Raw genomic sequence first — 20623 nt, forward strand, 5'->3', positions numbered from 1 at the left:
AGTGGAGGTAAAATATATAAGTTAAAAATATTGGGGGAAAACTTTCAAGTGCAAATACCTCAAAATGTAAGGAATGACCAAGAACTCAAATTCCCTCGAAAACAGTTTTTGAGTGGTGTCACTCCCTTATGGAGCTATGTGTGTGGGTGGCTGGGTCTGAGCACTCCCTTACGGAGCTGTGTGTGTGGGTGGCTGGGTGGCTGGGTCGGAGCACGAAAACAGCATGGTTTTTTTCCACCACCTGTGCGCAACCTAACACACACACAAACACACATGCACGTATTAACTGTATATATGATGTTGGGTGTGCCAGTACAGTACAGTACAGTACAGTACAGTACAGTACAGTACAGTACAGTACAGTACAGTACAGTACAGTACAGTACAGTACAGTACAGTACAGTACAGTACAGTACAGTACACATTAGACTAGGGACCCCAACACGGTAACCATTTCGGACACGGGGTGGCATGCGGGAACTGGGCCGGCACCCTGGGGGTGTGTTGCTGTCGGTCTGGAACTTTTTGCGCAGTGAACACTGTAACATAATTGTAACAGTGTAACAACATTGTAATAACACTCACCGGTCTGCCGGGGCCACAGGCCGGGGAGAGGCAGGGAGCCAAATCTGTACCTCTCCCCCACCGCCGTTCTGAGGAGGGTTCCAGACAAGGGTTCCAGACAAGGACACCAGGCATCGTTTTCCTTTAAAAATAAACAAAGAAAAAAGGATTAGACCCGAGGACAATTCTACAAATGCCTTCTAAATCCTGACAGTTTTCTGAAAAACCTCATGTTTCTATGTCAGTGGTTCTCAAACATTTTCATGTCAAGGACCCAAAGATTTGTGCCACATTTTCCACGATGTTTAAAAAAATAGCAGAACTACAAGCTCATAGCGCGGCACATGAGCTTGTAGATCATAACATATTGCGTCACCAAAAGGGATTCCCACCCTCAATGTGTAAAAAACAAATCACACCATTCACACCATTTGAGCCACGGAACCACCATTTGATGACATTTAGCCTCTCAGACCCATTTGAGCCACGGAACCACCATTTGATGACATTTAGCCTCTCAGACCCAAAACTAAAGAATATTTTGGTGTCGTTGGATGAGATTTTGACCATCATTCCATGCTGTATTGATGTTGGTACCATTCATGTATATTATTAATATTAATACATATACTGTAGGAGTCGATATAGCATTATGTATTGATGTTGGTACCATTATACTGTAGGGAGCAGGCAGAATAACAAAATAACAATTCTTCTACATTCTCAAATTGGGTAGACTTCTTGTAAATTAAGTAATGCAGATGTTTAACGATAGTTTTACTCTTGAGAGCGTAAAATTAAACCAAATATTTGGTTTAATTTTACGCTCTCAAGAGTTAAAAGATCTATAGAGCGTCGCAGTCCCGCTCCCTCGAGAGACCTGGAAAATCTTTTTTTTTCCTCAGACTTTTCAAAAAGTATTCATTTAAAGACGTTTACGCCGTGGACAAAGCCAACTCGAGTTGTGACAAATCATGAAAAAAAGGCAGGATACAACACTTTTATTTTTTTTTACAAATTATTTGACTCGAGTTGTGACAAATCATGAAAAAAAGGCAGGATACAACACTTTTATTTTTTTTTACAAATTATTTGATCGGCCCAAAACATTGTGTTTGTCATGATTTCTGAGCACTTGAGTTGGCTTTGTCCGCGGCTTAAACATCTTGAAATAAACACTTTTTGAAAAGTCTGAGGAAAATGAACGTTATTCTTTTCCGGGTCTCTCGTCGTCATAAAAGGGGGCGGGACTGCAACGCTCTATAAGGGTCCATTTGGGTACCATCATTTAGCTGGGGACCACCTAGCTGGAACCCTCTCAAGGACCACTGGTGGTCCCCGGACCACTGGTTGAGAACCACTGATTTAGATCATTACTACAAAACACACATCAACCACATTAAGCCCTATATACACTTCGGCCATTTGAGAATTGCTGATCTACAAGCATGTGATGTAACACATTGTTGAGTTTGTATAGATCTGCGATTTTCTAAATATCTGTATACAATTTATACATTTGAAAACGTGTGAAAAATGGGACATTCTGCATAATAATTGCGACCGTAGATTACTATGAAAACATGCAAAACCCGTGGCGTGACCCATCAGTCACTCCACCATATACGGGCATCAGTCCGTCACGCCTGGTGACACAAGCGAGAACAGAGCGACACGAGGCTGCCGTGACACTCCATATATGGGCATTGCATTGGGACTGGATTACCAAGAAGCCCTGAGAATTAAAGCTGCTAGAAGCAATATTTCTCAAATTTTTAAGGACAAGTCTCTGTGACACATTTAGGGGCCACAATCAGCATTCAAAGATGTTCCTAGAAGCTTTGTCATTGGTCGAAAAGGCAGTGGTAGAAAAAAATATTTTTACCCCAGTGCCCCCCACAAAGTGACCTGAAAATGAAGGAAACTTCACCCTTTTTGCAAAACAATATGTTTAGAAGATTTAGAACACTTTCCTGGGGGTCTTTACGAGTGTAATATGTGGTTTTGGATATTTTAGATTTTAGCAGTGAGCCCAGTGTCTCTGATGTCACTGGGCTCATTTACTTCCTGGACTACATGTTGTTGTCTCAGTAAGACAGCCCTCCCCCCTATCCACAAGGAGGAGCAGTGCACAGAGCATTATGGGAATTGTAGTCCAGGAAGGAAGTGAGCCCAGTGTCGATGCCATCAAAGACACTGGGCACCCATTTTGGGCGGGAACCCCTTTTGGTGTTTTAAATGTTATGTTATAATTTAGCTATTGAAAAATAGCAGATCTACAAGCTCAAAGCGCCACCAAGTGGCGTGCTATGAACTTGTAGGTCTGCTAATTTTGAAAAATCGTTAAAATGTGCCTCAAATCTTTCAGAAAATTGTCATGATTTAGAAAACATTTATTTAATGGGTTAAAACCACATATTACTATACACAAAGACCCCAAGTAGTGGAGGATATTAAGTCAATATTTCATGAGAATCGTTCACTTTATGGTACAAGCACCAAAATTGGCACACGAGTGCTTCGGAACCTACTCTCTCAGAAAAGTACGTTGTCCACTTGAAAAAACAAAATGGACACCATTTTTCAAGATGGCCGCCAAATGAAAAAGGCCTTTTGTGGCGGTTCTGGACAACCGTGGGAACGTGTGTGTCGAATTTGAAGTCGGTGGGGCGAACGGTTCTCGAGTTACGTGGATTACAGACGTACACACACACAGAATTTGTGCAATTAGCAGATCATTGGAACGGTTGTTCGCTTGGTGATACAAGCGTGACATTTGCCGTGAACATTCCTTTGGTCAACTCTTTCACTTTTTAAACCGAGCCATCCAAAAATCCAATATGGCGGTGATATTTCAAGATGGCCACCAAAATTAGACTGGTTTTGCATTTCAGCATATATTTGGCTATACCTTTGTGATGTACTGTACCATACTACTGTACGGCACTGTAGGGCATCATACTGTACCATACTGTACTGTACAGTACCGTACCGTACCGTACCGTACTGTACCGTACTGCATGGTACCATACTGTACCGTACTGTACCATACTGTACCATACTGTACCGTACCTTACTGTATGGTATCATACTGTACCATACTGTACCGTACTGTACCATACTGCATGGTACCATACTGTACCGTACTGTACCTTACTGTATGGTATCATACTGTACCATACTGTACCGTACTGTACTGTACTGTACTGTACCGTACTGCATGGTACCATACTGTACCGTACTGTACTTTACTGTACTGTACCGTACTGTACTGTACTGTATGGCATCATACTGTACTGTACCATACTTTATGGTATCATACTGTACCATGCCGTACCGCACGTTACTGTACCGTACTGTACTTTACCATACTGTACTGTAACATACTATAGTGTACTGTACAGTACCGTGTGTGTGTGTGTGTGTGTGTGTGTGTGTGTGTGTGTGTGTGTGTGTGTGTGTGCACGTGCAGGGAAAAGGGGAGGGGTCGTTTAATGTGGAAATTGTAATGTAATTTGTGTCACAGTGAAATGTTGTGCAATAACAGTATGTCATACAAAAGCAATATTTGTACAGTAAATATGACATGGATGCAATGTAGTGCAGATGGATTTCTGTGGCATGCATCATTTTTTGTGCATAGAGAGATGTGTGCTAACGGAGTGATTTGGTAGGAGAAGTCGGACGGATAAACGGACATATTGCTTTGCATCCCCTATAGTAGTAGGATCTAGGATGAGCATCAAAACTATATATTTTAAATACTTTTCATTAGCACATGCTTGAATTTTACATTCCGTAGGGCTAGACCACACATGGACCCCATTTGGTTTTGTTTTCTGCATCTTCCTCTGTGACCTGCCACCTTCATGTCATCTCTCACAGCATCCTTAAACCTCGTCTTTGGCCATCCTCTTACCTGGCAGCTACATCTTCAGCATCCTTCTCCCAATGTACCCTCATCCCTCCTTTCCACATCTAAACCATCTCAACCTCACCTCTCTTGCTTTATCCCCAAACCTTCTAACCTGGGCTGATCCTCTAATTCAGTAATTTCTGATAATGTCCTTCCTTTTCACTCCTAATGAGAACCATAGCATCCTTAATTCTGCCACCTCCAGCTGTGCCTCCTTTTCATCAGTGCCACCGTTTCCAACCGTACGGCATGGCTGGTCTCACTACCATCGTATACATCTTCCCTCTCACTGGTAGCCTTCTGTCACAAATATTTCCTGACCCATACTATGTCCCATATTCTCAATACATTGGCTTCTCTTGCTAGAACATTTCCATCTCTATACTCACCTTAACCTGTTACACTACTGTCTACTGTCTGGTCAATTGGTGCAAATAATTTTCTCCCTCCTTCACCATCTCTCTTTGCACTTACTGTACATCTCAAATAGCCCTGACCACTTCTTAGCCCACACCACCTGACATCACATCTCTCTCTTCTTACCCATCATCTAAAAAAAACCCCAATGGGCATTGCCCATTGACATAATTCAAGTCTGTGTGTGTGTCTGTACATCTGTAATCCACATAACCCGAGAACCGTTCGCCCCACCGACTTCAAATTCGACACACACGTTCCACACACCCACAGGGAGTGCAGTGCCCGGTCTCGAGTCGGTCGGACCCACGGTTGTCCAGAACCGCCACAAAAGGCCCTTTTTATTTGGCGGCCATCTTGAAAAATGGTGGCCATTTAGTTTTTTCAAGTGGACAACGTACTTTTCTGAGAGAGTAGGTTCTGAAGCACTTGTGTACCAAATTTGGTGCTTGTACCATAAAGTGAACGATCGTGTCATTAATATCCTCCACTAAAGGAAAGTGTTCTAAACGTGTCCCTTTAATATTCACCAAAACCAGAGCAGAACTCCCACCACGAGACTGGCAATCAATCAATCAATACAGTTGCATCAACTATATTAATGGAAAGTATTTCATACAGCTCAAGTTAAAACATTGTGAACTATCCGTTTTAAGCAAAAGTATCAATGCTTCCATGTCGAAATATGGTCCGGATTTCAAAATGTACTTGATTAAAACACCGTAGACATGTTATTCATTATGAGCTACTTTCTGTCAAGACATTCTGTGCAGGTAGCACTCGTTGAAGTCACTGAACGGCCCTGCATACCACCCGTTTGAATTTGCACATAATGCAGGAGGCAGCAGCGCCGCCAGTTAACAACGAGTGCTTCCAAACTCCCAACACAATCTGACCCATCTGAAGTGAGTGGTACTGTACTGTATCTGTCTGTGTGTTAAGGCCTATTCATAGTCTGGATTTTCGGTGGTTAGGTGACCACCGAACTACAACATGACTTCACAAGCCGCGGTGAAGAGCAAACCACCACCACCGCTCCAGCCCTTCGCTCTGTTTTTACTGACCACCAAAAATCCAGACTATGAATAGGCCTTTAGGCTGTGCAACAGTGACACCTGGTGGTGAACACATTCTATACACACACACAAGCACTTCCAAACTCCAGCACACAAAAGAATCACCTGCAAGGACACAAACTAGCTCATAACATGTATACAGTGGATTTTTATGAAACAAACACCATCAGGGGGGTGTGTGTGTGTGTGTGTGTGTGTGTGTGTGTGTGTGTGTGTGTGTGTGTGTGTGTGTGTGTGTGTGTGTGTGTGTGTGTGTGTGTCTCCAATCCAAATCACAATGTTGCACATTAAGCAATATCAACTGTGGACCCATGGGGGGAGATTTGTATGAAATGCATACAAATAGGCCTACACAAGTAAAATTGGAAATACTCAGCCAATAAAAGCTTCATATCACACAAAACAATGCTTCTAACTAACTAGTTGCTGCTTTATCAAGAAACATCAAAGTTAAATTGCAGGCAATTCCTTCAATGATAATTAAGCAGTTAATTAGCTAAGCCAGTGCACCATTGGTCCTTCCAGGTGGTCCCCAGCTAATGATTGTCATTTTGATCAACGTTTGCCTGTCATCTCTCCTAATAGGTGGTACCATGCAACTACCAACATCAATAGAGAAAAGACAAAATATTTTATAGAAGTGTAGGGGGAGACCGGGGTGAGTAGTGCCACTTTTTACTTAAAGTGTCTTTGAGGCAAGGGGATTACAGTAATGCCTCCAACTAAAATATGTACATATAGTTTAGAATGTTGTGCATCCCTGAGAACAATCACTTTGAATCTTAAATAAACTGATTAAGAAATATAGCTTCAGAAAAAAAAGTGGTTTCGTGGCACAACTCACCCCCGGTGTGGGGTAAGATGTGCCATTAGAGAGAATACGCTGGGGTAAATTGTGGTTGGTTGGTTGGTTGGTTGGTTAGTTGGTTAGTTGGTTGGTTAGTTGGTTAGTTGGTGATCAAATGTAAGAATACAATGTACAATAACAATAAAATACAATAAAGTAGTATATAGTTAAACAAACAAACAAACAAAAACATAGGTTGGGGTGAGTTGTGCCACTGGCACAATTAACTCAACCCAGGCCTTTTGGCACAAATCACCCCAAGCCCACCTTTTTGAAAAAAAAGCATTCCCTAGCTTTTTTGCGCTAGCATCATGCTAACTGTGTAGACTCATAGTGTAGCTTACTAGTGCACTAAAACATGTGTGAATTGTTTTTAAAGTTGTCTACAAGTGTTCATACAAAGAAATAAAAAAAACCTTTATCATAGAAATTTTACTTTAGAGGTCCAAAAACAGTTTTTTGAGTTTAAATGTGCTTATCTCTCAAGCCAGTAGCCCTCCAAGCAGAACCCAAATGCTACTGAAGTTTCTGACATTTGTTCGACCCAGTGCATTGGGTCCTGTTCCACGTCGTCCATGCCACCTGATTAAAACATTTACTGGCTCATGTTTACATGTTAAAACGCCTCCCCGCGCTCTTTGACGATATTCTTCAGTATGAGGCTTTCTGAATATGTAAAGTATAAGTACACATACATACCTTTGCGAATATCTCCTGTGGCGCGGAAGCCGTTAAGTATTTTTAATATATGTTTGCCCGCTTGGATTCTTCTTTTCCTTCCTTGTTTATTGACACCTCATTGTACCGCCTATCTGGCTAGCTAGTGGCGCTATAGCTATGACACAGCAGATCAGAGGCAGGGACGTAGCCTCACAAGCCAACCGCACACCGGGAGGCGGTACAATAAACGGTAAACAAACAAGAAGAAATAAAGCGACCAAATCGGTCAAACAAAGATTAAAAATACTTAACGGCTTCCGCGCCACAGGAGATATTCGCAGCTGGATGTATAGCTACTTAAAGTTACCGAATTCAGAATAACTCAAGGAAAATAATGGCGTCACATGCCGCGGGTCCTATTTTAGAGAGAATCTCCATATCCGCATATAGGAATTTCCATACGAAAGTACAGTAGCGAGCAGGGACCCAACGTATAACTCAACAAAATATCAGAAAAGTTTTACGTAGGGTCCCGAAAGGGGCTATCAAGCCAGGTGCTTCCCTCTTCAGCAGGCTGAGTGAGATGGATGCCTCAAACTTAAGTGGTCACATGATCAATTTCTTCTATGGTTTTCTAGATAACAGGGGTGGCACTAATTGCCCCATGGCACTACTCACCCCGGTCTCCTATATTTGTTAGTCTCTAGTCTAAATGTTCTGATGAATTGAAAATGGTAGACCCTATGCTATTGTAAACAAGTGTAATGCTGTCCACAGTAACAGTCTTTGTATTGTGTTGTGCTTTCATGTGAAATGTACTGCAAAACTGTTACTTCAATCGATCTTATCCAACACAACAAAACATTCTAATAGCCTATAGTTTTGGGTCCGAGCAATTCTCATGATCTCATCAAATGGTGGTCCGTGGCTCAAATGGGTCTGAGCTCTGAGGGGCTAAATGTCATCAAATGGTGGTCCGTGGCTCAAATGGGTCTGAGGGGCTAAATGTCATCAAATGGTGGTCCATGGCTCAAATGGGTCTGAGGGGCTAAATGTCATCAAATGGTGGTCCGTGGCTCAAATGCCGAATAAATAGGCTAATGGACCTTGATATGAAAACGGTTGAAAACCACTGAGCTAAATGAGCTAACAGTAGCCAAACACATGCACTCACCTGCGTTTGATAGACTGCAGACTGAGGACTTCCTTTCCACAGCTTCTTGTAGAAGCTTTTTTTGTTGTTTTTCACCAGCCTGGTAAAAACACCTACTCGATGTCCATGTCAATTAAATGTTATGTTACGAGTTATTCTTCAAAACAAACGGTTTGTTGAAGCAAACACTACAGCACAGCAGCGTGGTGGGTGTTGGCGTGGGTGTGGTTATTGATTTTACCAAAGGGTGCCGTGAGCGACCTGATTACTTAAATACATGCGCATGCGCATCCCGTGCACTGCAGCTCAAAGAACCCCCCCCCCCTCCCCACGCACGCACAAAAGCACGCACCAACGCGCGCGCACACACACACACACACACACACACACACACACACACACACACACACACACACACACACACACACACACACACACACACACACACACACACACACACACACACACACACACACACACACACACACACACACACACACAAACACACACGCACAATTTATTTATGTATTTATTTATTAATTCATTCATTTCATGACAGTAATACTGAATTGGCTGCATTTAAGTGTATGATTCAACTTTTCATGGTTTATATTAAATTGTTTTAAAATGTTAATAATGTTATAGTAGCAGGTAGGCCTATAGTAAAAAGGAACGACGAAATTATTAAAGAAGAGTAAAGCTCCAGTTGCCATGTATTGCTGTACTGCAATATATTTTGATGAGAAATATTTTATATTGGGTAAAATATACCCGTGTTTGGTGATGGTGTAACAAATAATATGTTTAGTGTTCTAGGGTTAATGAGGTAACAAACATTATGTTATTTGTATGAATGTATAAGTGTTGAACTCTGCTGTCAGATGACAAGTCAACATTGGACTTTACATCATTAAAGGGACACTTCACCCTTTTTGCAAAATAATATATGTTAATGACGTTTAGAGGATTTAGAACACTTTCCTGGGGGTCTTTATGAACCACCGTTCCAGGCGAAGAAGCAGTGACTCTACTCCGAGTCTCCCTCGCGTGACTGAACTTCTCACCCTATGGGCTGTATTTTGCGTGTCTTAAGTAGGCCTACCAGGTCTTATTACTTAACTTAAGACCTGGAGGCGTGGTCAATGCTCTTTGGCCACTCAGAATAGCCAAATGGCATTGATCACGCCTCCAGGTCTTAAGTTAAGTAATAAGACCTGGTAATTAAGACACGCAAAATACAACCCTATATCTCTAAGGGAGATGCCAGCCACCCCGTCGGAGAGAAAACTAATTTCGGCCGCTTGTATTCTCAACCTTATTCTTTCGGTCATGACCCACACTTCGTGACCATAGGTCATAGGTCATGACCATAGGTGAGAGTAGGAAGGACGGCTGCTCGGTAGACGGAGAGCTTTGCCTTCTCTTCGCTACTCTTCGCTACAGTGAGTGCAGACCAAGCTGAGTAGACACTGGCATCGCTGAACTGCGCTGGTCATTGGGGTCGAACAGCTGTGTGCTCAGGCACAGCATCAACAGTGATCACATAATCAGGCTATTGTTTGACCAAACAAATGCAGGCCAAATACAACATCAAACACTACACACACACACACACGCGGCTGTGCCTACAAACAAAACAGGAAAAATAAAACCCTCTGGAGAATTATTTTGTCTATGATTTCAAAGTTGACTCTCCGGTGCATGAGGTCGGTCGAACCGGGGCCGTGATCGAGGTCCTTGAATAGCTGGGGTCACTGAGGTCAACTTTTAAAATAACTCACAACCCTTGCGGCATACTCCGATCGGATCCCGTTGTTCAACTTTGTTAGTTCATGTTCAGCTCAAGACCGTCTCCCAACTTTGCTTCGTTATTTCTGATACTTTGACAGCTTTGAACAGCCAGCGAAACTACTGCTGTTTTCGCATGTTTTTAAACGTGTGTCTGGCGGGCAGCCGCCATAAACCCAGCGAGAAGTTAAGGGGGTGGATGCCATGTTTGTCAAATTACTGTCACTCACAGACAGTGGACTTTCTTATCTTCTGACAGTAATCAAATAGTCCAACAGCTTCCTCTGATATAATTTCCTTGTTAGAGGCAACTCTAATTACGCGCATATTAGATGTCACTGTCACTGTTTAGCTTATATATATATATATATATATATATATAGCTATTCTGAACCCCACTGTGAGGGAGAAACCATCTCCTTGACTTCTCTCTCTCTCTCTGTAGTCGCGCATTATCAATAATAACGATATATACGAGGTGTCATAATCAAAAGCAGGCATTTGTTTTCACATCCAGCACGTCAACATAACATGGCCCCCGCGCCGCTCCACGCCGCGCCACTGCTCTTGATATTCTCCATTTACTGTCGCCGCTGCTTGCCGGAAGGAAGGGAAGGGGAGGCTGGTTGGACCCGGCACGCTTTTATTTATTTTAAGGCATTCAGGACGATAACCCCCTTTTGGTGTTTATAATTTGGCATTATTATAATCATGTTATACTTTGGCTACTGAAAAAAGTCGTGAAAACGTGTATATTCTTTTAACATAATATTATTTCACCACCAAACCTTTAAGCATGCCAAAGTTTGTGCTATTGCCATAGAGAATGCATTGGGCGTTTAAGTTAAATAACTCAGAAACTACAAAAAACTAAACATTTCAAAGTAAAAAGTTCCAGCATGTGTCTCCACAGTAAGCTGAATTATAAAAAGTGTGAATGTAGTTTCTGTGAGCCCCATTATAAATGTCTCAAATTTAAAAGTAGGCTACTATATTTCTAAAACTATGAAACATTTCAAAGATTCCTTTTCAGGCAAACATGTCCACCGTAAGATTAACCTAAATAGGTTTGAATAGGGTTTCTAGGTGTAAGTATGTAGGACTAGTAGCATGCCAAAGTTTGTGCTATTGCCATTGAGAATGCATTGGGCATTTAAATTAAACTAGAAAGCAGTTCCCTGCAGAAACTGCGTGGGCTCGCCAAAAGATGCAATGTATATAATGTACAGTAGAAAATGTATTAAAGCTGAAGGAAAAGTTTAAAAAATAATGTATAAAAATTGGTAAAAAGAATAAGCATAAATAACTGCATAAAGCGGAATAAAGTATGTGGAAGTAGTACGATGCCCAAAAAGTGGCAGAATAAAGTAAGTAAAGTATTACTGTCTACTAATGATTTGTAATGTATGAATAATGCTTTACAATGTATTCTTGATGAATTAAGAAAAGGTAAAAAAGAAAAAGAAAAAAAATAGTAAATCCAATGGAGTATACATATAAAAGCATTCATGAGCTTAACAGAAATAGCATACTTTTACATGTAAAAAGAAGGTTCAAATAGCATATAGGCCTATCTTTAAAAGCATAAACACAATGATTATTGATAATGGTCTAAGATTTTTTCTTTAAATGTAAAAAAATAATATTAAGTTCTTTATTAAAAGTTTTTTCTTTTTAAGTTTAAAAAAAAAAGTTAAAGTTTTTAATTTTTAAATGTTTTTTATTTATTTTCAATATTTTCAATTTATTTTCCCTTTTTTCATTTTTTTTCATTTTTTTCATTTTTTTTCATTTTTTTATTTCTTTTAATTTTCTTTAATTTTTTTTCTTTTTTTTCTGAAAGTATTTTTTTATAAACGTGTGTGCGTGTGTGTGTGCGTGCGTGCGCTTGCGAGAGCTGTGTAAAGGCCAGCCAATAGGAAGACAGGGTGTGTGTGTGCGTGCGTGTGTGCGTGCGTGCGTGCTCTTGCGAGAGCTGTGTAAAGGCCATCCAATTGCACAAATAGCAGACCTACAAGCCCACAAGGTATCGCAGAGCAACTCATTGAGATCTTGTAACTTTAATTTCAGCCCTGTAATTAAGCCCTTATATGTCTCAGCTGTGTAAAAGACTGCCAGCACTATGAGTGGCGCGCAACTTGAAGGTCTGCTATTTTACAATGGTCCTGAATGGGGGGAAACTATGCCCGAACAAATTGCTCTATCGCAAAAAGTAAAAGTCGAATGCAAATATTTTTTTCGCTGTGAGTGGCCTGAGATATTGAGGTACACCATGTGCGATTGTGGTGTTGGTACGATCGAAAATGTGGTTATAAGAGCGAGTTAAGAATTGTCATCGCGATAATATCCTCGTAAGAATTATACAATGGAGGTCAATGAGCAGCTTGACTGTATTTGTGTCACTTAAAAGGCCGTAGTTCACAATCTGTATGTCTCTGTGCTTTGGTGGTCACATTGTGTGAAAGAGGACATGTGTGGCTACAAAATGACCAAAGAACATGCGTGTAAAATGAATATTTTGGCCGGGACGACAATTTGTTTGGTATATTTTCAAGGAAAGATTTTCTGTTCTCCGCACTCTAGTCAAAGAAGCCCCGCACTCTAAGTTGGCACTAATTAGGCGAAACGGCCTGCGATTGAACTGCGATTTCGGAAAAACCATTTAACGTATTCGAATACGGTTTGAACCACGTAAAAGTCCAGAGTCGTGTGAGCTTTCTAAAGTTTAAATCACGTTTCTACGACAAAGTATGCCAGAGTAATGAGGCTGCAAAAGTGAGGTTGATTTAGAGATAAATCCCATAAATTGTCGATGGGAGGAAAAAACTATAAATAAAGTTAAATATTGTAAAAAGTATAAACCTTTTCAAAACAACTTTTTCACCAATGAAAGTTCAAAGATAGATGAACATTATAAAGTTTAAATGGAGTTTCAAAGTGAAAGTATGACGGAGTAATAAGTGCTCAAAAAAGTTAACTGTGAAAAATGGGACCTTTCTTCCATTGACTCTCATTATAAAGGATGTAAAAAAAAGTTAAAAAGTTAAAAAGTATTAAAAGTATAAAACTTTGTAAAAATTCAAATGTTAGCAATAATAACTGCAAAGAGCTGAACAGTTTGAAGTTTGAACTAAATTTCTAGCACAAAGTATGTGGAAGTAGTAAGAAACCGAAAAAAAGGGCGGAAATTGGAATAAAGAAGAAACATAAATATAAACTGAGAGTAACTAGTGTGTGCTCGCTGTGGCGAGCCCACAATAACTCAGAAACTACAAAACATTTCATTTTTTTACGTGCCAAAATATGCCATTCACCATTCTGAATTTCTCAAATTTGAAAGCACTAGCTATTTCTAAAACTATGAAAAAACGACATACTATAGTTCATGGTTTTCAACAACATACTATGTCGTTTTTCATGTTTGTCCACGATTTAAAAAATAAATGTAAAAATCGTGAAAAAACGACATAGGCATATATAGTTCACATAATAGTTCACGTTTTTATGGGTGGTGGTGGTGTTTAAACCAAGCCTCGTAGCGCATGTTTTGTAGTATCAATGGAATGGTTAGACTACACATCTGCAGTCTGAAGAATGACATGAAGGTCACCTGCGAAGGCATTATGCGCCTTCCAGGGTCGCTGGCCAATCAAGGACATATTCTCACAAGACCTTTTTTGTTTTGTTTTTGTGTGATTGCAGAAATCCTTTATTTCAAAGGATGAAAATAATACATTTCAAACAAGCAGTCAAAGGACACAGAGTCAAAAGGTCCCTCACAGATGTTACAGCTACATCTTGTCCTGTTAGCATGTTAAAGGAACTGTGGCTATCTAAAAAGACTAAATTAAAACTGTGGCTATCTAAAAAGACTAAATTAAAACTCTTCAACGTTTACAGCCTATTTAACATGTCTCAGGAGGAGTATGGCACCATGTTCAGACTGTTAGAAAAGTCTTGTTATTATTATTATAATTATTATTACATGAGTATTATTTACAATATACAATAAAAACTGAGTCACTATACTCACTAAGTGTGTTTTAAAAATAGTGCTTGAAACGAGTGCACTGACGCAAAATTATATACATACCACATATTTTTTCTTCTTCATCACACTGTTAATAGTTCACACCAACCATATTAAATATACCAAACATTTCAGTTGTAAAAAAAAGGGAAGAGAAACGATTTAGCTTCCGACGACATGTAACCACTTGTGTACCACATTTCAACTTAAAAACATTAACAATAACATTAATATCAATAGCAATGACATAATGAGAGCTACTTGGAAATCTCTTTTCAGCACCATCATGATGAAATAATTCTATTCTGCCTCATTTCCACCCCATCTCATTTACTATGTATGTACATGAAACATTCAAACTGTATCCTCCAAGAGGAGAGAGATCCTTTTTTTTTTTTTCTTCTTCTTTTTATGTTTCTGTTTTTAATAACTCACATTTGGTTTGTCTGTGTTTGCCATTGTCGTTTTAACTGTTCCAATAAGGTCCCATGTAGACTTAACGGATCCTGACTTGATATCCATGTCAGGTGGAAACCAAATGATGTCCAAAACTGTTACTTTTCAGGATTTAAAATTCAAAGTAGCAGATCTACAATGCTCGAAATTCGTGTGACGATCAAGTAGGGTGTTAATTTAAGAAGATTTAAACAAAACATTCAAAATATGGACATAATAGGTTTCTGCCCAACAGCAAAAATATACTGTAAGCCTGTTTGTCCAAAAGACTATAAAACAAAGAAATAAAAAAATAAATTTTAAATAAGAAATAAATCCAGGAGTTTATCAGAGCTGGGATAAGAATTGTCCCAGATGAAACAATCCTCCATATCCCCAGAATAATCACTACTTTAGCAAAAAGGACCATAATCACTTAAAATCTTTACTTGGTTGACTGACTGGAGTCCTTCTGGACTCGATACTAATGACCTTTCCATTTTTGCTTTGTAAATCTGGTATTAACGTTTATTTTTATCATTTTTTCCAGAATACGGATGCTGGGTTTTAAGTGGTTAAATGATTTCCTTCTTCCATTTTTAACCACTGGGTTTAACCCATAGGCCTATATATCGTCTCTGTCTGGTGGAAACCTCACACATCCGTTCTGTTACTTTTCAGGATTCAAATTCTAAAATAGAAAAAGTAGCAGATCTATACTTGCTCAAAACAAGCTTGTAAATCTTCTACCTTTGATGCTTTTGACTGAAGCTGTAGTATGATCAAGCAGGGCGTTAATTTACGATAAAACACAAAACATTTATTTTGACCGGAGTCCCAGGGGTCTACAACAGCCCCCCACCCCCTGGCCAAAAGTACGCCAGGAATAGGGATGCTAGGGATGACGTGGGTATGATGCAAAAATGTATAATCTGGACCTTTGAAAATAACAAAGAAATGCAAAATTAAAATGACAGAACTTCATATTTGTAGGACATGAATAAATACTGTGAGTTCAAATGGAGTGTCCTGGTGTTAATCAGTCACAGTTTATACCTTGAGTACAGGTAAAGAAATGCTTAGCCAGAGGTCTCACATCCTCTACAATATTCAACATAATTTAAGTGGAAAAACAACATAACAATAATAATCATAACACTAGCAACTGTACAGAGGTCTATGTGTCTGCGAGGACAGCAAGCCCATCACCCCATCTCTTATCAACAAAAAACAAAAAAATTACAACTGTTCAATAGTTCCATTAACAGTAACTTTGAAGATGAACACAACATAGTTTTGTTTTTTTCTTAACCCCCGAATCCCAAGACGACAGAATCTGCATTGAAGTGGGTGCTTGAAATAAAGTGCAGGATAGTCTCTCCAAGTCTAATTCTTTTTCAAATAATAATGACATAATCTCATCGTTGATAAGTGAAAACTGCACGACAAAGATAACACTGGCTTTGAAATATTACATTCCTGATGCATGACTTGAAACCGTTGGCAATGATGGGGGGATTGGAGGGTGAAGGGAGCAACATTTCTGAACCAATTAGCCATTTAGACCTATGTTGGTATACCTTTCAATCCGGGATAGTATCTGTGTCATTTTAGATATGGTTTCTGTCAGTGGAGAATATCTCCATATTCTAACTTGTTGGGTTTTCCGTAAATTAACGCCCTACTTGACCATACTACAGCGTCACAGAAAAGCGTCAAAAGTAGCAGATCCACAAACGTGGCGCGATGCATATGGAGCTTGTAGAACTGCTACTTTTTATGCTTTTGAATGCTGAAAAGCAACAGTTTTGGACGTGTGAGGATTCCACTCTACAGAGAAGATATAGCTAAAATTACACAGATGCTTCGATTTCCTGGTTTTAATGGATTAAACCACAAAAAAGAAGAAAATAAATCAAAATAATGTATAATATAGCCAATCCACAAGTTCACAAAGTGTTACAATACACAACGTATTGTAACACTTTGTGAACTTGTGGATTGAGTTTACAGCTTGGCTATATTAAAAAAAAGATTCTGCAAATCCTTTTGATTTTATTTTTACCTGCTCCACATCGGAATGCCCAGGATTGAAATACTTCTTTATATTTAGTTATTTTCAAACTTGCATTAACTTGCAAAAACTTGGAACAAACAAAAATTTACAAGCACTCTTGACTGCCGTTATTGTAAACAAAGGACTCAAAATTATGATATTTAATTACAATTACAAAATGACATGAAAAAAATAAAAGCAAGACACAGCCATGTCACAGTAGGCCTAAATTTAGTTCCTTTCATGCCGTCTAGATGCAGAAGGCGGGTCCTGTCCTGTCATTAGGTGCTTCAGACCGTACGTGCAGCGTTGCCCTGCAAGCGATTGGCTGGCGCTCCTGAATGCTGATGATAAGCCCCTCCCTCCCTGTGTGTGTCATCAGAGTCATCAGAGGTAGAAGCCGGTGGCATGTGGGTCTGGCAGGCTGGGCAGAGTCTCTGCACCTGGCAGCATCTGTCCATTAGGGGGTGCTGCTGCTCCATTCCCGTTGGGCAGCACACAGACACCTGGGAAAGTGCTGCCCAGGGCACAGCCATTTTCCATCTGCAGATTGAGATTGCGATTACAATTTAGGTATTTGGCAGACGTTCTCAATCCAGAGTGTCACCCTAGTCGCTTAGCTTGTGCACTCTTCTTAGTCTAACGCCGACCACTGGGTTCTATATGAACGGCAGCTCGATGGTGACAAACAGTGCATGTGCACACCAGAACGGCGGCGGCGATGGCTCAGGGGTAGAGTGCCTGGATGGTAACCGTAAGGTTGCCAGTTCGAACCCGCTCCCCCAGAGTTACTGTCGAAGTGTCCTTGAGCAAGACACTGAACCCCTAATTGCTCCCGATGTGCTAGTTGGTGCCTTGCATGGTTTCCGCTGCCATCGGTGTATGAATGTGTGTGTGAATGGGTGAATGTAATGCACAATCTGTAAAGCGCCTTGGATAAAGGCGCTATATAAATGCACCATTTTACCATTTAGAACACTAATAGATGATTAGTGGGAAAACAATTGGAACTACTAAAATACCCGCATTAGAATTAAGACCACTAGCTCCATTTTAGATGTGGGAGGGGTGGGTAAAAAGGAGAACAGGGATAACAGGGAGCATCTATAAAACAATCCAAGGCCAACATGAATATTGGGACAGGATTATAGGCAGATTCATGTGTTTTGGTCTGATTTCTCCTAAAATGGCTTAAATGAAGATCAGAGAAAAGTCAAAGCATACACACCTTGCTGTGGTTGGGGTCGTGGTGGGGGATGTCAGAGCTGACCATCCCGTAGGGGTCCAGCTGCCTGCAGGGCTGGCCCACCCCCAGGATGTGCTCCAGGGTGGCAGTGGCGCTGGAGGCTGGAGGACACTGGGACAGGCTGGACAGCACCTGGGCAAGCGGGGCAGGCAGCAGAGGCTCCGGCTGACGCTTGTGGTTCATCCTCTGGTAGGAGCATCCTCCGGGGTCGGTTCTGTGCTGCTGCAGCTGGCCCACGCCACCTCCCAGACTGCACACGCCACTCCCGTTGACGTTAAAGTCCATGCCGTCAATGTCGAGTATGCCGTAGTCCATGCAACCGTCCAGTGAGCTGTGCGTAAGGGAACCTTGGCCGTTGCTGAGGCAGGCATTACCACCGCTGCTCTCTCCCGGGTGGCTGAAGCCGTAGTTGTTGGGCCACTGGGGGGGCTGCTTGGCACCAGCCTGGGCGTCTGTGTTTGGAAGGTTACACAGTCCGTTGAGGTTGGCCCCCTTCTGTTTGGCATGGCGTTGCTGCTGCTGCTGCAGGAGATGGCTCTGCATGCTAGACTGCTGCTGCTGGAGGTAGTGCAGGTGTGACAGCCCCCCATCCAGCCCCAGAGCCTTGCTGCTGAAGAGAGTCTGCTGATGTGTGTGACAGTGATCCACCTGGACCCCAGCTGTAGCCAGGATGTCCCCGGCCGTCCACGGTTCATCAGGGATGGGTTGGTTTTGCCCTAGAAGGCCGTGGTTGAGCACCGACGCAGGAGGGGCTACGTGGCTGTTCTGCGCGCTGAGGTCACGCATCCTCTTCCCTGGCTGCATGTTGAGGTGGTGCTGCATCTGCTGGGACAGCTGAATGATGGGGGCCTGACCCACCGGGGGAGGCCTGTGATGGGCGTAGTGAGTGTGCATTCCAGTACCAGTGGTTAGACTACTCTCCGGCGTGGATACCGTGGCGGACGTGAGGGTCGCGGACTCAGGCGCGGCGGCAGGCAGCGCCTGTTCCCTGCCGTCCACCTTGGCCTCCAGGGAGTCGTGGATGTAGTTGAGAATCTCGTCATTGGTCAGCAGGTCGTCCAGGGTTGGCACGCGGTCGGCGTCCATCTCCACACGGATCATCCGCTCGTCCAACAGCAGCAGCTCCAGGTCCTCGGCGCTCAGACCCAGACCCTCCAGAGCTCCGAACAGCTCCCCGTTGGAGCAGCCCTCGCCGTCCGCCTCCTCCCCGCCGCCTCCCTGGCCGCCCAGGGAGAGCGAGTCCAGGGTGGCGAGGAGCGGATCGAAGCTGGCGGCCGGGAGTCCCGGGGCCGCTGACATGCTCCCGCCTCCGGCTTCCTCCCAGCTCCTGTGGTTGCCGGAAGGTTCCGATTCAGAGACGCCCATTTGGTCTCCGAAGAAGCTGCCGTGGAAGGACAGCTTGGGCTCCAGGGCCGGCTGGCAGACGTACACCGACTCATCCTGGCTCATCAAGGCCCCCAGCAGGGAGCCAGGGTCCACGCCGTCCCTGGCTGCCCGCTCACTCCGGCTTTTCTTAGACTTGCTGCCGTTCTTCTCGTGGCTGCTGCCGTCGATGAAGCCTGCGATGGGGTGATTGCTCTGGTAGAGCAGGGCCTCTCCTGTGGCGTAGGTGAAGGGCAGGTGCATGGAGCGCTTACGCAGATGCTCTCCCCCCTCTTCCTCCCTGCAGAGATACAGAGGAGCATGTTGTAAGAAGCCCCTAACCATGATAAGTACTACTAAGTACAGTACTCAAGTAAATGTACTTTAACTGTCCATCGCTGCTCAGAGTTATGTGGAGCTAACGCGCCCTAAAGAATAAAATAGCAGATCTACAAGCTCACAATGCCAGTCGCTGCTCAGAGTTATGCAGAGCTAACCCGCCCTAAAGAAGGAAATAGCAGATCTACAAGCTCAACACATCACAAGGCGTTGTGAGCTTGGGACCGATGTATAGTGTATAGTAGGGCATTAACCAAACGTGATTTTTGATAGTCGACTCGACTACCATCAAAATCGATTTATAGTCGATTAGTCGGCGGTAAAATATGATATTTATTCCATCCAATCAAGCATTAAAACATCGTGTTATGAAACAGCCAGCGAGCGAAGCAAAACAGAGCCAGTGAATGCACTATCAATGCAGGCCGAGTGGAATAGTACTAAGAGAGTGGCGACACACTTCCTATGGGCTATAGTTCCAAACATTGGAACTATCCCATTGAGATAGAATGAGCACTTCCGCATTCCATTGTTACAGTGGGAGTCAACGTGAGTGTCGCCACTCTTACTATATTACGCTGAATGCCGCTCTGATTGGCCGAAATTAGCTCAGCTGTTTCAAGTCAAAGTTGCAAGTCCACAATGACTCACGGATGGACGCGTTGTGAGCTTGTAGATCTGCTATTTTTTATGCACAAGACCGTTCTACGGAACAGCATAGCATGTTACGTTGT

The 20623-nt window shown here is 42.2% G+C and overlaps 1 protein-coding gene across 1 annotated transcript in view; it reads right to left on the reverse strand.

Annotated features, from left to right (window-relative positions):
* Positions 1-17256: 17256 nt before the first annotated feature.
* ahr1b (aryl hydrocarbon receptor 1b) overlaps positions 17257-20623 on the reverse strand; it is a 50466-nt gene continuing 47099 nt past the window's right edge. Inside the window, exons 10-11 of the mRNA XM_083776593.1 lie at positions 18171-19851; positions 17257-17485 (exon numbers count right to left, since the gene is read on the reverse strand). Of these exons, the coding sequence (XP_083632719.1) occupies positions 17330-17485; positions 18171-19851 (1837 nt within the window). The 3' untranslated portion in view covers positions 17257-17329. The remainder of the gene's footprint in view (positions 17486-18170; positions 19852-20623) is intronic.

This window comes from Protomyctophum parallelum, assembly GCF_964188405.1.
Source record: "Protomyctophum parallelum genome assembly, chromosome: 11".
Taxonomy (NCBI): Eukaryota; Metazoa; Chordata; class Actinopteri; order Myctophiformes; family Myctophidae; genus Protomyctophum; species Protomyctophum parallelum.